General features: G+C 42.3%; 1 protein-coding gene across 1 annotated transcript; it reads right to left on the bottom strand.

Annotated features, from left to right (window-relative positions):
* Positions 1-11,066: 11,066 nt before the first annotated feature.
* On the bottom strand, positions 11,067-11,836 carry LOC140181303 (uncharacterized). The gene is made up of 4 exons (XM_072224839.1): positions 11,808-11,836; positions 11,492-11,587; positions 11,328-11,421; positions 11,067-11,242 (listed from the first exon to the last, which is right to left on the bottom strand). The coding sequence occupies exons 1-4, from the start codon at positions 11,834-11,836 to the stop codon at positions 11,069-11,071; spliced, it is 393 nt and encodes a 130-aa protein (XP_072080940.1). The 3' UTR covers positions 11,067-11,068.
* Positions 11,837-16,666: the final 4,830 nt, after the last annotated feature.

Raw genomic sequence — 16,666 nt, 5'->3', positions numbered from 1 at the left:
CCAAACCCGGACACAGTAACAAATCGTTAATCCAGGAAGTCGTTAAGATACCCTCCGTGTCAACAACGACCAACGCTCACCTGACAATCTTAAACCAGGGATCTTGGACCTACCCGATCCTGCAATACCTCCTCGATGGAACACTGCCACCAGACCCCAAAGAGGAAAAATGAATAAAAAGGGAAGCCGCCAACTATACCATTGTCGCAGGACAGCTATACAAACGCGGATTCTCGCAACCCCTGCTCAAATGCATCGAACCCGAGAACACGGAGTACATACTCCGTGAAATCCACGAAGGCTGCTGCGGTCACCACGTCGGAGGCAAGACTTTAGCCCAAAAAGTCATCAGAGCAGGCTACTTCTAGCCCACGGTTATTGATGAGCGGATAATTTATACGCTTTTTGACACTGTTTTTAGTATGTTTTTAGTAGGATCTAGTTACTTTTAGGGATGTTTTCATTAGTTTTTATGTTAAATTCACATTTCTGGACTTTACTACGAGTTTGTGTGTTTTTCTGTGATTTCAGGTATTTTCTGGCTGAAATTGAGGGACTTGAGCTGAAATCAGATTCAGAGGTTGAAAAAGGACTGCTGATGCTGTTGGATTCTGACCTCCCTGCACTCAAAGTGGATTTTCTGGAGCTACAGAACTTGAAATGGCGCGCTTCCAATTGCGTTAGAAAGTAGACATCCAGGGCTTTCCAGAAATATATAATAGTCCATACTTTGGCCAAGAATAGACGACGTAAACTGACGTTCAATGCCAGCTCTCTGACCAAATCTGGCGTCCAGCGCCAGAAAAGGATCCAAAACCAGAGTTGAACGCCCAAACTGGCACAAATACTGGCGTTCAACTCCACAAATGGCCTCTGCACGTGCAACACTTAGGCTCAGCCCAAACACACACCTAGTGGGCCCCGGAAGTGGATTTATTCATCAATTACTTACTCATGTAAACCCTAGTGACTAGTTTATTATAAATAGGACCTCTTACTATTGTATTAGACGTCTTTTAGACCATCCTGGATTGTATTTTGATCCTGTGATCTCGTTTAGGGGGCTGGCCATCTCGGCCATGCCTGGACCTTTCACTTATGTATTTTCAACGGTAGAGTTTCTACACTCCATAGATTAAGGTGTGGAGCTCTGCTGTTCCTCAAAGATTAATGCAAAGTACTACTGTTTTCTATTCAATTCTTCTTATTTCGCTTCTAAGATATCCATTCGCACCCAAGAACGTGATGAAGGTGATGATTATGTGTGACGCTCATCACCATCTCCCCTATGAACACGTGTCTGACAAACACTTCCGTTCTACATGAAATAAGCTAGAATGAATATCTCTTAGATCTCCCAACCAGAATCTTCGTGGTGTAAGCTAGAATGATGGCGGCATTCAAGAGAATCTGGAAGGTCTAAAACTTGTCTGTGGTATTCCGAGTAGGATTCAATGATTGAATGACTGTGACGAGCTCCTAACTCGCGATTGCAGGGCGTTAGTGACAGACGCAAAAGGATAGTAAATCCTATTCCAGCATGATCGAGAACCGACAGATGAATAGCCGTGCCGTGACAGGGTGCGTGAGCATATTATTCACTGAGAGGATAAGATGAAGCCATTGGCAAGGGTGATGCCTCCAGACGATTAGCCGTGCCGTGACAGGGCATTGGATCATTTTTCCGAGAGATGACCGAAAGTAGCCATTGACAGTGGTGATGTATCACATAAAGCCAGCCATGGAAAGGAGTAAGACTGACTGGATGAAGATAGCAAGAAAGCAGAGGTTCAGAGGAACGAAAGCATCTCCATTCACTTATCTGAAATTCCTATCAATGAATTACATAAGTGTCTCTATCCCTATTTTATTAATTAATATTCGAAAACACCATTATCACTTTATATCTGCCTGACTGAGATTTACAAGGTGACCATAGCTTACTTCATACCAACAATCTCCGTGGGATTCGACCCTTACTCACGTAAGGTATTACTTGGACGACCCAGTACACTTGCTGGTTAGTTGTATCGAAGTTGTGACAATTATGAATTAAGATCAGAGCACCAAGCTTTGGAGCCATTACCAGGATTTGTTCGAGCCTGGAGATCACAATTTCGTGCACCAGTTATCCGGGATTCCATACAAATAGTTAAAAACTGCGACAAATGCCAAAGACACGCCAATATCCACCAAGCCGCACCGCACCAGCTCAGCACCATATCGGCAGAGCGGCCGTTCGGCACTTGGGGCATCGACCTCGTCGGACCCTTCCCTACGGCACCCGACCAACTTAGATACCTCATCGTCGCCATAGACTACTACACTAAATGGATCGAAGCCGAGCCCCTATCCTCCATAACGGCAACCCAATGCCGAAAATTCCTCTGGCGTCAGATCATCACCCGATTCGGGATCCCCGAGATCGTTATCTCGGACAACGGAACCCAATTCACTGACAAAAAATTCAGAGAATTTTTAGAGGGGCTACGTGTATCCCACCGTTTTAGCTCGGTAGAACACCCCCAGACAAATGGACAGGTAGAATCCGCAAACAAAATAATCGTCAAAAGACTTAAAAAGCGGCTCGACGAAGCCAAAGGGCTATGGGCCGATGAACTCGGGTCGGTCCTATGGTCATACCTAACCACACCTCAAACAACAACGGGAGAAACACCTTTCCGACTAACATACGGGATCGAGGCGGTCATCCCGGTAGAGATCGGAGACCCAAGTCCCAGGAAAACGGTCGGAGGTAACGACGAAGAAGCAGAACGAGACCTCATTGACGAAATAAGAAGCATAACCCATCTCAGGGAGCTAGCCCTAAAGCAAAGAATCAGCCTGAGATACAATCACGGAGTCATCCGGCGAGAATTCGCGGCCGACGACCTCGTCTTACGACGAAACGATATCGGTCCCCCGACTCCGGGAGAAGGGAAGCTCACCCCCAACTGGGAAGGACCATACAGAATCAAGGCTGTAATCAGAAAAGGAGCGTACAAACTCGAACGGCTCAACGGCGACGAAGTCCCGAGAACATGGAACGCCGCCAACTTACGACGGTACTACGCCTAGACCAACCTACAAAGGTCGCACCCTTGCCATCATTTCTATTTTTGTACTTCTCCTACCAGTTTACAAATTCTAAGTTTTTATTTCTCATCTAAGTTTCAAACTCGGGTACTCTTTCCCGCCACCAACGGAGGGTTTTAACGAGGCCCAACCATCAATAAAAATTCCATTAAAACAGCTATTTCTATTTTCCTTAGTATCCCAAATACGGAACAAAAACACGGCCGCAACTGGGGGACTGATCACCCCCCCGGGCCCAAACACACGGATATCCACAAAAGAACCCGACCAAACGACGGTCCGAGGAAACAACCAAAATACACACGAAATAGCTTAAAACGGAATACATGATAGGCCTGGACGGCCCAAAAACAAACAACGGAACATACAAAAGGCCCGAACGGCCAATAAAGTACCATTAAAACGAAAATAAAGTGTTCCAAAATCAAAATACACGGCCCTTGGCCATCCGAAAATATCCAAAAACACAGTTCAAAGAAAAATTCAAAGAGATAAAAATAAAAGCTACTCAAAGATCAACGATCTGACCATCGCGAACAGTCTTGAAGGCCCCCATCACGGACATATCCATACCAGGAGCCAACACTGAAGCTTGAGCCCTCATCGTTTCCTCGGTAGCCGCAATTGCATCCTTCACATCAGCTAGTAGCTCCGTCTTCTCCCTCTTCAAGGCAGCAACCTCGGCCTTTAGAGCCTCCGACTCGGCGAGAAGCATGGCAGCCTGAGAACCCACATCGGAAGCCCGCTGCCGCTCCTCTGCCAACTGAGAGAGAAGCGAAGTTTCAACCTCGACAAGTCGGAGAATCTCTGACCCAGCCTCCTCAGAAGACTTCACAGCCCTCTCCCTCGCAGCTTCGGCAGCCTTAAGTTCCCCCTTCAACTTGGCTACCTCAGCATGAGAAAGGCGAAGCTTCTTATCCAGCAAACCGACCTGAGCCATCATAGGCTCAGCCTTCCGAACAACAACGGCAGACCGGAGGAGGGCACGATACACCGACTTGGCCTGGAACGAAACATCGCAGCCATAAAAAAATGGCTCCGTTCCAGGCATCAAGTGTTGATCAATAAACCCCGGGGTATCGAAGCATCGATCCATCACGCTGGGCACAAGACCCTCATCCTCAAAAGTCTCACTGCTCGGGTCCTCAGGCCTCTTTCTCTTCCGAGAAGCCTCAGCAGCCGTCACCACGACGACTTCAGGAGAGTTCGCGGGGCCAGGAGAAACTTGAGCATCGGCCCGCGCACCCGAGGAAATCACCTCCTGAGAAACCGGCTGAGACTCCACGGCAGGATTAGAAACAAGAGTAGCCGGGGACGACGACCCCTCCTCCTGGGCCATCGCCGCCTTCAGCCGCGCCAAGGATGTCAAGCCACCAGCCATCTCAACTGCAAGGAAACAAGAAACAAAAATCCCAAGTTACGAAAACGGGAAACAAAACATAAAAACAAGTAAAGAACGGACACACACGACACACACCAACATACGACCGGCAAGCAACCGGATCACCCATCACGTCCCGAGGATTAAGAGGACGCTCCCCAAACAACTGCCATAGAACAAGAGCGATATCCCGCTCCTCCGAGGACAAGAACTCTTTCGAAACCCGAGTAAACACGGACGGACCAGCCTTAAAGTTCCAGTAAGTGGGGAACCGACGTTCACCCTCCAGTGTCAACCAAAAAAGGTGATGCCCCCTCACGGGACGAACTTTAAAGTAACCACTCTTAAAACCATGGAAGGAGTCTTCATACAAACCGAAAACCCGACGATGAGGCTGAGCTCGGAAAGATACATACCCCTTCTTATGTTTCCCCTCCTTAGTCGGAAGAGTACACAAGAAAAGGAAAAGAAAAACATTTACTGAGGCAGGTAGCTCTAAATAATCACAAACAAGTTCTAAAGACCGTATCGCCGCCCAGCTGTTCGGATGTAGCTGGGACGGCGCCACAGAGCACCGGTTCAACAACTGCTGAACAAAGAAAACGGAAGCCGAACTCCAAGCCGGGTAAACATAGCCTCATACACCCACATCCAATCCGGCACTGTCGGGGAGTCGAGATTGGTATAGCAAACCCTCTCGTCAATCCCAGGGAGGGCAAGCTCGTAGTGGCGTTCGGCATCGCCACCCCCACAAACAGCCCCTTCATCACGGAGCCGTTGGAGGTCCGCCTCCGTCATCCGCGACGGTGTCCCCCAAACATCACTGGTGACCCAAGAAAAAAGGTCAGGGACACCCCCCGCCGGGGCCACCGGAGCCCTCACACCCTCCGTCCGTCGGCGAGCCATACCTAAAATGTCGACGAGCACCCCCGTCAGCCAAACCTCACGGCAGAAAACGACGGCGGGTAAAAAACCAAAAACAAACACCGCCACCGCACACCACCAATTATACGGTGGCACTCTCGCCAACCCCTTTCTAAAAACCCAACAAAACTATCTAACCACCATACAAACACCACAAAACTACTCTAAAACTACACTTAGCAAAAACAAAAACAAAACACTGCAGAAAACAAAGCAGAAAAAGCAAAAAGAAACAAGAGAAATGCTAACCTGATAAATCAAAGGAAGAAAACCCGAAGGAAAGGTGCCGCAGGAGAAGACCAACCGAAACCACAAAAAGCAAAAATGGAGAGTAAGGAAATGCTTTGGTTGGAAAAAGAAGCAATAGAGAAGTAAAAGCAAAACGAGGGAACTGAAGGAGGAAAACCAAAACGGTTTTGAAAAAACAAAACGACGAAAATACCCTCAGAAAGCAAAGCAAACGCGAGGGCAAAAAAGAAAAAACGCAGCTTGCAACAAATACCCCCTCGAAAAAAGTTAACGCCTCGAAGAACGCAACAGACGCGACTGATACGGAAGAGTCACGTCAGACCTAAACGGTCAGACGAATCTTCCACGATACGAAAACCGAGAAACCGACCTCACCTCAAAGAAATCACACGGGCAATAGAGAAAAAATCGAGCCCATAACAAACGTCTCCCAGCGACAGACCGACCTCGCTCACTCTCCCGCTGCGGGGGCAACTATTACGGATCCGACCCACAGATCCCGCATACCCGGTTATCCGGTGACAACCCGTTTCGACCCCAAGGCCCAAAACCGGCCCTTCACGGCTCCTAACCAACTTCCGAATTCAAATATCTCTCTTATCCTAATCAAACAAGATAAGATAAGATAACGGCCATCACCTATAAAAGGAGGACCCAAGTCCCCTCAGGTATCATTCATTCCACACACCTCATACCTCCCAGACCCATTTTGACTTGAGCGTCGGAGTGTCTTTGCAGGTACCGCCCCCCATCGCTCCAGTCAAGCAACCCGGCTCCAGCCTTGCCCGCGGGTTCCTGATTCACCCTTCAAATCCGTACCAGAGACATCTCGTACAACTGGATATTTCTTTTGTTAAGTATTAGGATGTTTTTTTTTCATATTAAATGAATGTTTTTTTATGTTCCTATAATTGTTCAAGGACTCCTTTTGGCTAAGATCAAGTGTGTAGTTTGCAGTCTCTTTAATCATTAAAACGGTACTTAATATCCCAAAACGCAGATGTCAGTGATAAAAGACATGGACATGTGTGCAAAAGGTTGTTGAGCCAAACTTTGTTGAACTGGTTGCAGAGTAGGACGGTGGTTAATTGGGACAGGTTGTTGATTGGGATTATAAACCGGCTGCTATTGGATAGAAGGGGTACCTTGGCCTTGAACAGGTGAAGCCAGGTGCAGTCTCTGTAATTGCTTCCGGTCGAAGGAGCGAGTGGAGGTGACGAAGATGTGTAGGGAGATGAAGAGGATGGTACCGGAGATATTGGAGGTGGAGGTTGATTCGAAGGGAGGGCCAGGGATAGTGGACGAAGATGCCAGGGATAGCGCCGTCAATGATATCTATAGAGAACCATGCATTGCGCCACCGAAGGAAAGAGGAAGTTTGAGTCGGGCTTGACCAAAGGGAAGAGGAAATTTGAATCAGGCTTGATTTTGTACTCCGTGATCCCAGGAGTGGTTTTTGGGTTTTTGAAACATAATAGTCAGGGGTGATTTCATTTAGCACGGCAATTAATAACAAATATTAAAATTAAATAAAATTAAATTAATTAAAATTACGGAAAAGCTCTGCATACAAGCTATTAGGGCTTGTATGCTTTACAAGTTCATTAAACAATAAAACCAAAATACGCGCTGCTCCACATACGTTGATTACACGCGCTATATATATCTAACTACCAAATTTAAAATAATTGTTTCCTTCTTCGTTTTCGTTATTTTGAGATTTGGTTGTTCTTCTTCTCGCGCGTCTTCCCTCCTTCTTCTCCATCGTTCTTTTCCTCTCATTTTCTCACTGGTATGTTCTTCGTTTACGTTACCTTTTTCTCTCTCTACAACTCGAGCTTCGTTTTCTATTTTGATTTGTTGTTTTCTGAAATCAAAGTTTGAACTCGTTTTCTTTTTGAAGATAATGGATCATTCAACCTCAGATTGTCAGCTGAATCCAGGCGAAGTGGATTATGATTTTGAATCTAACGAAGTTCCTAAGGTTTGATTTACATAGGATTAGTATGAATTTTCTTTCAGTAATTTGTATAGCATTGTGTAGTTGAAAAATTGCTGAACATTGACTGTGAAACTAACACGTTAACATGAATCTGTCGATTCAATGTATTAGTTGTGATTAATTATCTGGAATTTGTAGCAGACGCTCGGGTGTAGATCAATTCCATTTTGGGTGTATTTTTGCTAGAAGTATGGGTGTATTTACACTTTACTGGTTTTTTGTTATTTTAATTGAGTTGTTGTTGTTCAGGTGTATTATATCAGACATGATTGGGTGTGTTTTTAGTTGTTGACATGGTGTATTCTGCAGCCTGTGTATTTACAGTTTATGGCTTTAAAGGTCATTTTGTAGTTGAGTTGTTGCGGTTCGGGTGTATCATATTAGGCATGATTGGGTGTATTTGAATCATATCTATGAGTGTATTCACAGTTCTGACACGGTGTATTGTGCAGCCTCTCTCGGTTGTTGATGACGAGCTTGTTCCGAAGGTTGGAATGACCTTTACCACCCTTGAAGATGCTGGAAAATTTTACAAGAACTACGCCAAGGCTGCAGGTTTCTCTACAAGAGTTCGGTGCACAAAGAGGAAGGGAAACGAGATTAAGAATCAACTGATTACATGTAGTAGAGAGGGAAAATGGAAATCTAAAATATCTCTGATCGAGAAGACCAATCCGACAGCAGGTTTAAACTGTCCAGCAAGAATTTATATACACACATTGAAGGATGTCGGTGCTTGGATCATTTCAAAGGTTGTGCTGGATCATTCACACCCCTGCTGTCCAAGTAAAGCAGAGATGCTCAAACAGCACAGGGAACTAAGCATGTCCATTCGTCGTACGATAGAGAATAACGAGGAGGCCGATATCAGACCAAGCAAAACCTACCAATCATTTGTTGCGGCTGCCGGGGGTCACCGCGAGTTAAATTTTATCGAAAAGGACGTGAGAAATTACATTACCAGGGAAGTGCGGAATGTTTCCGAACAAGAAGATGCAAAGGAATTCGGGAAATATTTGTTGAGAATGAAAGAGAAGAATCTGAATTTCTTTTTTGAGCTCGAACTCGAGGAGGATCAATCGATTAAGCTGGCTTTTTGGGCCGATGCAAGAAGCAGAGCTGCCTTTGAGTATTTCGGAGACGTCATTTCATTCGACACCACCTACAATACAAACAGGTAACTAACTGTCCCTCTTTATGATGCTAAATTAATTTATTTTTACGAATCCGCAGTAGAGGTGTATATTGGCTGTTTCATTGGGTGTATACGAAGCATTTGTTGGGGTGTACCTAATGATTTTGCATTCTGGACTATGGTAATTTGTTTCAGGTATAATTTGGTCTGTGGTTCTTTTGTCGGGGTGAATCACCACGGTCAGTCAACACTTCTCGGATGCTCTTTGATGAAGAACGAAGAAATTGAATCATTCAAATGGTTATTTCAATGCTGGCTTCGTTGCATGGGAGGAAACGCTCCGAAAGGGTTTCTAACCGATCATTGCGCATCAATGAAAAGGGCTTTAGAGGCCTGTATGCCAACAACAGTTCACCGTTGGTGTATTTGGCACATCATGAAGAAGATTCCAAGAAAATTAAACGGGTACAAGGGACATGCCGATATTGAACAAGAAATGAGCCAAGTTGTTTGAAACTCTCACAGCAAAGACTCATTCGATAGGAATTGGAACGATTTTCTGCTGAATTTTGGTCTTGCGGACAACAAGTGGCTTTCAGGTAATGTCTTTTTAAAATCTGCAGCAGAGGTGTAAATTGCATGTTCCCTCGGGTGTATTTACAGTCTGTGTTTGGGTGTATTATGCAGATCTGTATGAACACCGTCACATATGGGTTCCTATCGATCTGGATCACCACTTCTGGGCAGGGATAATAAGCACACAAAGGAGCGAGAGCATGCATTCATTTTTTAACAAGTATATCACCCGGAACAGCTTGCTTATTCAGTTCGTCAAACAATATGATAATTGCCTCGGAAGCAGGGAGCAAGCAGAGAGAGAATCAGATGCTGCAGATTTTCATACGGTCATACTGTGTGCAACCAAATCCTCCATTGAAGCTCAGTTTCAAGATGCGTACACTCATGCAAAGTTTAGGGAAGTCCAAGCGCGATTCAGAGGAAAGGCGAATTGCATCACCAGATTAAAGAATTCCGCTCTAGGCTATTCAGTATACGAAGTCGGAGAACAAGTTTCCAGCTCAATATTCAACAAGTTCGTGGTTACTTACGACTCAGTTGCAGCCGAGGTAAAATGTCAATGCTTATTATTCGAGTCGAGAGGGATACTGTGCCGTCACGCACTAAGCGTGTTAAGCTTCGAACAAGTAAGCCAAGTGTCCCCTAGATATATACTGGAACGATGGAGCAAGAAGGTAAAGAGGCGACACACACACATCAAGAGCAGCCACGACGAGCCACTGATGGAGCCAAGAAGCAAGAGGTTCGACCAATTAGTTTTTCGTTCGCAAAATATTTGCGAATTTGCATCCGAATCGGAGGAGCTGACTGCAATTCTGCACCGTGCGTACGATAACGTCATGGCCGAGATGGAATCATTAAAAGCCAAAAGGAAGGGGACGTCTTCTTTATCCCACGAAGACGCCAACTTGGAATCCGTTAACGAGCTTCAAAGCCCGCCAAGGATTCGAACAAGAGGACGTCCAAAAAATAGGCTAGGTTCAAAGCTGGACAAACAGATTGCAAATGCCACAAAGAAGAAGAAGACGAAAGTTTTAAGCAAGGTAAAAGTAATGTTCTTTAAATTTGTGGCGATTGAGTTTATTTTTCTTGTTAATAGTTTAGCTAATGTGTGAGTGTTATATTCAGATAAACCTGTTTGATGCTGCATCAGTGGTGCATTCAAATTCCAGCCAATATCAAGGACACGTTATGAATTATTAGTTCAGGGTACCAGCAGCAGGGGATAACTCTTTGGGTGTATAGTTTTAGAGAATATGGGTGTAAAAGCACTGTTCTTTTGGGTGTATTTTTGTTCATTGACAATTTACATATAGATACATATATAGATACATATAGAACAAAAGCTGTAAAAATTCGCAGGTTATGGGTGTATATTTGATTTGATGTTTTTCTTCATATTTTAGTACTTGTAATTCATACATTTTGAATACAGCACAGACAGTTTGGGTGTATATTTTATGCAATCTTGGGTGTATTATTAGACCTGCGTTGTGTGTAACAGTTTATAATTTGCGTTTATATATGCCTTGATTTTTTCCTTCATATTTTACCACCTGTAATACAGCTTTTGAATACAGCACAGACAGTTTAACAGCACAGATAGTTTAACTATGGAAAAAAATATACATGGAATAGAAGTTGTTGATAAATGGCAAATATTTACATCATTTGTTCAATTTACAAACTACCCACAGTTGGATTACGCAGTTTCTATATCAGCAGAATTTATCTGACAAAACGGACTCAATAATACAGAGGATGGCTTCGACAGCCTTATAGCACTACTCTCTCTAATTGCCCGATCTCTCTGTTTATTCATCTCACTGAATAGTATCCGGGAAGCATACTCCACTCTATAGTAGTCCACCTCCTCCTACAATTAAAAAGTATATTCTGTTTAAACAGCAACATTAATTCAGTAAAGTAATACATAGTTATATAGTTCTAAAGACAGTTACCTGTTTCCAATTATCCCATTTATACTTCCCCTTTTTAATGTTTTCCGGCTCAATTAACTCAAGCCACTTCATAACGTAGATAGCGCAGTCATAGCTGAAAACGAAGAAAATAGATTACAAATCTCATTTAGGAAAGTTTAATGTTCAGAGTCACAAATTTATACCTTGTTTTTTGGCCTGATATTTTAACATATGATGCTTTAATTTCCTTCTCCTTCTCGTCTTTCTGCAGAGGTTCCCCGCCGGCATATGCTCTCAATCTTAAAAATACATATCCCTTAAATACCAAAACAAATCAGTAATACACCCGAATGAATGCACAAGATACACCCAACTGAATGGACAACATACACCCAACACAACTAACGAAATGGACTTATCTATTAAAGTAAAGAAGACAGAGGCAACTTACAGTAAATTTATTAATCTGCTTTCTCTCTTCGCTTGGAGCTTTTTTGTGTAGCGGGTCAAGTATATGACATTTCCGCTTCGTTGTATTTATCAGCCATAACCACCAATGCCCCGAGTGGCAAACAGGTACAAAAATCTGAAGGATTGCCACATTTCAACAGTGCGTTATTTTATTTGGCATATAAGTAAATAAGCGTACTAACAAATTTAGCAAACAAAAACTTACATATGGATGCGAAGTTAATTTTTTTCTATCTATGAAGGGAATAAAACTCGGGTAGTCTTCCACCCTGAATTCCTTATTCGTTTTCGGTGATATGAATTCCCCCTCTGGGTGATCCGAAAGTGCCATGCTCTGCAAGAATTGCGAAACAAGAAATGAAATACTGAAAATACACAACTTACACCCAATCGAACGTAAAAAATACACCCAATTCAATACAGAAAATACACCCAAAGTTCGTAGAAGTAACACTTACCACAATATCGGGGGGAGACAATATATTTGTTCTTGAAACCTCTCTTTATTTTTCTGGTTGAGGATGAAGCAGATGCAGATACAATCTAGAAATATATGCCGAAATCAATTTTACATTAATAAACATTGCAGTTGACTTTGGTGTAAAAACATTAATGTTATTCTAATATTACCTGAGATTCTATATCACTTTTTGCCTGGAGGGATGCAAGGTGCATTCTCATCAAAATGTATTCATCTTGGGCAATGAGAGTGCACATCTCCTCATACTCGTTAGTATTGCCATCTGCGTCTTCCTTCAGTCTCGTCCCCCAGATGTAGCACCTTTGTTTCATATCATCCGTAATCTGATTTATTGCCCCAGGAGTTTCAAACTTCGCAGAACTTTCTCCCCCAGTCTCCCTCTGAATTTGTGGACTTTTGTTTTTTCCCTTCGCCGCACTGCTTGCTATTTTTTGGACCAAATCGTCCATTTGTTCTAGCAAATTTGCAGCTTCAGGAGATTTTGCCCTTTCTGTCTCCTGCGTTGATGCCCCCTCCTGGCTTGAATCAGTCAATCCAAGGCTGAATGATGGCACCCCTGGATCTGTTTTAGGAACATAGGATGTTGTCCGTGCCATCATCAACAGGGCAGCAGCGTCTTCTGCGGCTAGATGACTGCGTCATCATGTATAAGAATAAGAATATACGGATGATAAGCAAAGATTGATTTTAGTCTGATGAACTTGCATTTTAGTTGGAGCTGGGGGAAGCGTGGGTGTGGTCTCTTGAAGTTGTTTGGGGGTTTCAGGAGTGCTGCACAGTTCCAAAAATTAATCATGGCGTAAAAAAACTAATCAGGAACAATATACACCCAAACTGTTAGCAAATATACACCCAAACTCTAAACAAATATACACCCATTACTATTTCTTACGTTTCTATAGTCCCTTCAATCTGTAGCATAGGGGTTGGTTCAAAATCTGTCTCAGTGGTTGTTTGGGATGCCGGCAAAAAAACCTGAATTGGGACTCTAAACAAGAAGAAAAATGAAAGGTTAACAACGCCTTTAAAAATAATAAGGTTATAAGGTTGAAATATTCTTGGAAAACTCACATTGCAAGCGCATCCGACGGTGTCTGTTCCCTCACAACCATCATATTCGAATCAGCGGGACTCAACCTAAAATACACCCAAAGAAAGTCAAAAAATACACCCGAACAATTCAAAAAGAGGACAGGCTTTGTTTTTTGAGAACTTACATACTTGCAGTTTTTACTTTTTTTTCCTGCCTTTTTTTTCTTGAATAAAATAAGAAAGGGCTTTTTTTTCTAAAAAAAAATATATATAGAATTAGAAGTAGAAGTTAATAGAAGAACAAAAGTAACGGTTATTTGAAAGAGAAATTACATGCTCTCTGATGGCTGGTTTACACTACTCTGTTCTGTGCGTCCTTGAGAGGAAGGATCATCACTTCCCAAGTTCACAGCCCGTATTCTAAAACAGATTTCATGTTATTCAGACAAAATAAGATACAGGTATAAAATACACTCAAATGAATGCACAAGATACAACCAACCAAATGGACAATATACACCCAACACAACAAACGAAATATCCCAACTTAATAAACAACATACACCCAACTTGATCAACACAATACACCCAAATGGTTCCACAAAATACACCCAAATCATGATAACAAGATTTTATTAAATAAAGCTTCTTACGTTTCAGAGGACACATAGCGACCTTCTGTCGATCGCAGGTCAGCTTGGTTTTCCCTGCGAAACAAGAAACAATTATTAGCAAACAAAACACACCAAAATCTGAAATAGACAGCCCAGCAAGACATACCCCTCTGTAGCAGATTTATTAACGTTTTCCCTTAGCCATTCTTCCAGTTTGTCACTTGATATTTCATATCTCTCACTACATTCATAAAAGAAGATGTTAACAAAAATAATTACGATGATAGACGGTAATATAGCTTACGAGGTACTGTACCCATCAAAGTATTGATCTTCTTCAGGAGGTGAATCCTCCACAACAACTTTTTTCTTTTTTGGTTGTGTTCTGGGTGGAAAAAAAAGAGTACCAATCAGAAATAAAAAATTAATTTTATCACAGAATATTATCCAAAGAATTGCTTACTTTTTTGGTGATGTTTTTGTCTTTTTCTTTTTCTTTTCCTTCTCCACCGGTGATGATTCTTCGCTCCTATAAGTTAATAATAGACACTTCAGTTAATACACGAAATCTTTATAATGAAGCCAAAAGAAAGGAGTAATAATTTCAGGACATTACTCATCACTTGATTCAGATTCAGATTCTGAATCAGAATCTGACTCCTCTTGCCTCTTCTTTCTTTTTCTGGAGTCCATTCTGGAAGGCAAACAATCATCATTTAGAACATACTAAAAAATACACCCAAATGAATGCACAAGATACATCCGACTGAATATACAATATACACCCAACGCAGCAAACGAAACACACCCAGCTTAGTAAACTACATACACCCAACGTGATCAACAAAATACACCCAACTCGAAAAAGAAATTACACCCAATTATGGTACTTACTTTTTTCCCTTTTTGCTGCAGTGTTTTCTTCCTGAATCCTCTGAGTCTTCTTGAGTCTCAGACTCAAAGGTAGAAGTGTCACTGTCAGTAGTTTCTGTCTCCGAAGACGATGTTGGACTCGCCTTCCTTTTTTTTGTTTTTTTTTATTTCTTGTTTTTTTTTCTTTTTTTCTTTTTTTTTTTTTCATTTTTTCTCTTGTCTCCGCCATCTTCACAATCCCCTGAAACATGAGATATTTTAGTTAGCAGCATTCAAGTAAATAAAATACATCCAATATATTATGTTTACTTACCAAAATTTCCTCTCTTTCTGCAGTCATTCTTTCCACCAACTGCTCCTTAGTCCAGTTGGCAATCCAGGGCTTTGGTGGTCTTTCAGCCCTCTTCTTGCCTTTGTTTTTTGAAAGATGAAAGTAAATTATCATCAGGGTGAAGAGGCAGCCATCAATTGCCTTCTTCTTTTTCTCCTTGTAGTCTGTGATGCCCTTGACCATGAAGGTTAAAACATGCCCCCCCAGTTTCTCTCCGATATGCCGTCCATCTTAAAAATTGGGGCCAAGTGCACAGGCGATATTTTGTTTATCGTCGTTGGCAAAAAGAACGCCATCTGTATATAGAGGATGAATATCCTCTTGAACATCAGGCGTTCCTCTTCGTTGCCAACGCCGATTTCCATCATTTCATCGGTAAGACTTTTGAGGGTCTTACCCTGGAATCTTCTAAAAATTATTTTGTCATCATCAGAAAGTTTCTTATACTCAACTTTCTCAGGAAATAGATCTCTTACAAAAAGGAAAACAACAAAGTATCCAAGTCGGTTCAAATACACCCAAGCATCAACTTAAATACACCCAAGCAACAACTTAATATACACCTATAAGTTTAAGCTAGTTACCTATTGCATTGATGCCAAGCGCATGACCTATTGTTTTTGGTGTTATTTGGAAAGAACCATATCCTGTTTTCAGTCTGTTCTCCTCAAGTTTGAAGTTGTTTGCCAGCTCCCTTAACAGCTGGTGATCCACCCTCAGTGGTGGGATGTGCATCAACCCACCGAATCCGAGATCCCTCACAATCGCCTTCTTCTCCTCACTCATGTTTCTGAACTTATCACTTAGGAGATGTGTGGCACACTTAAGGTCTTTTGTTTGGTTTCTTGCTGCCATTTTCTTTGAAAAGAAAAATACACCCAAAGATATCAGTAAGATACACCCATATGTATGAGTCAGATACACCCATTAATAACAGTAAGATACACCCATTGATAACAGTAAGATACACCCATATGTATGAATCAGATACACCCAAGATATCAGTAAGATACCCCCATTGATAACAGTGAGATACACCCATAGATATGATTCAGATACATCCATATATATATCAGTCAGATATCACTCAAACATGCTTCAATATCAAGCCACATTACAAGGTCAAGCAGTATACACCCCCCAATTTACGGAATAAACCCCCAAAAATCAGTTACCAGAAGATCTAGAACAACAAGAATAACAGGAGAACTTAGAACAACAACGTAGATGAACAGTGTAACAAAGAAGCAAGAATAACAGTAAACCCTAGAACAACGACGTAGAAGAAAAGTAAAACGTAGTTTGTAATCTGAAAAATATACAGAAATCTTAATGAACTTACGTTGAGTATTGTTGCTTTGTTTTTTCTTCAGATTCTTCACGGAGAGTTTGATGGTGTTTTGATGGAGGTTTCGAACAACGACTTGTATATTTTGAACTTTGATTTTCGCTCGAAAATGGAAGGGTTTCCTTGTTTTCGAAACGCTTTGAGAAGTGGAAGGAGTGGAAGAGTCTGCCATACGTAACGTTTGAGTGTTGAGCGCGTGAATGTGACGCTCCATGTTATCTCTCTTCA

This window comes from Arachis hypogaea, chromosome 18 (assembly GCF_003086295.3).
Source record: "Arachis hypogaea cultivar Tifrunner chromosome 18, arahy.Tifrunner.gnm2.J5K5, whole genome shotgun sequence".
Classification (NCBI taxonomy): domain Eukaryota; kingdom Viridiplantae; phylum Streptophyta; class Magnoliopsida; order Fabales; family Fabaceae; genus Arachis; species Arachis hypogaea.
The sequence above is the reverse complement of the archived record's forward strand: the minus strand, read 5'-3'. Positions and strand labels throughout refer to the sequence as shown.

Coding starts and splice junctions, on each gene's coding strand:
- LOC140181303 (XM_072224839.1), bottom strand. CDS start 11,836: ATGGCTGATAAATACAACGAAGCGGAAAT. Junction 11,422..11,491: donor ATATCAGGCCAAAAAACAAG/GTATAAATTTGT, acceptor CTTCGTTTTCAG/CTATGACTGCGCTATCTACG. Junction 11,243..11,327: donor AATGGGATAATTGGAAACAG/GTAACTGTCTTT, acceptor TTTTAATTGTAG/GAGGAGGTGGACTACTATAG.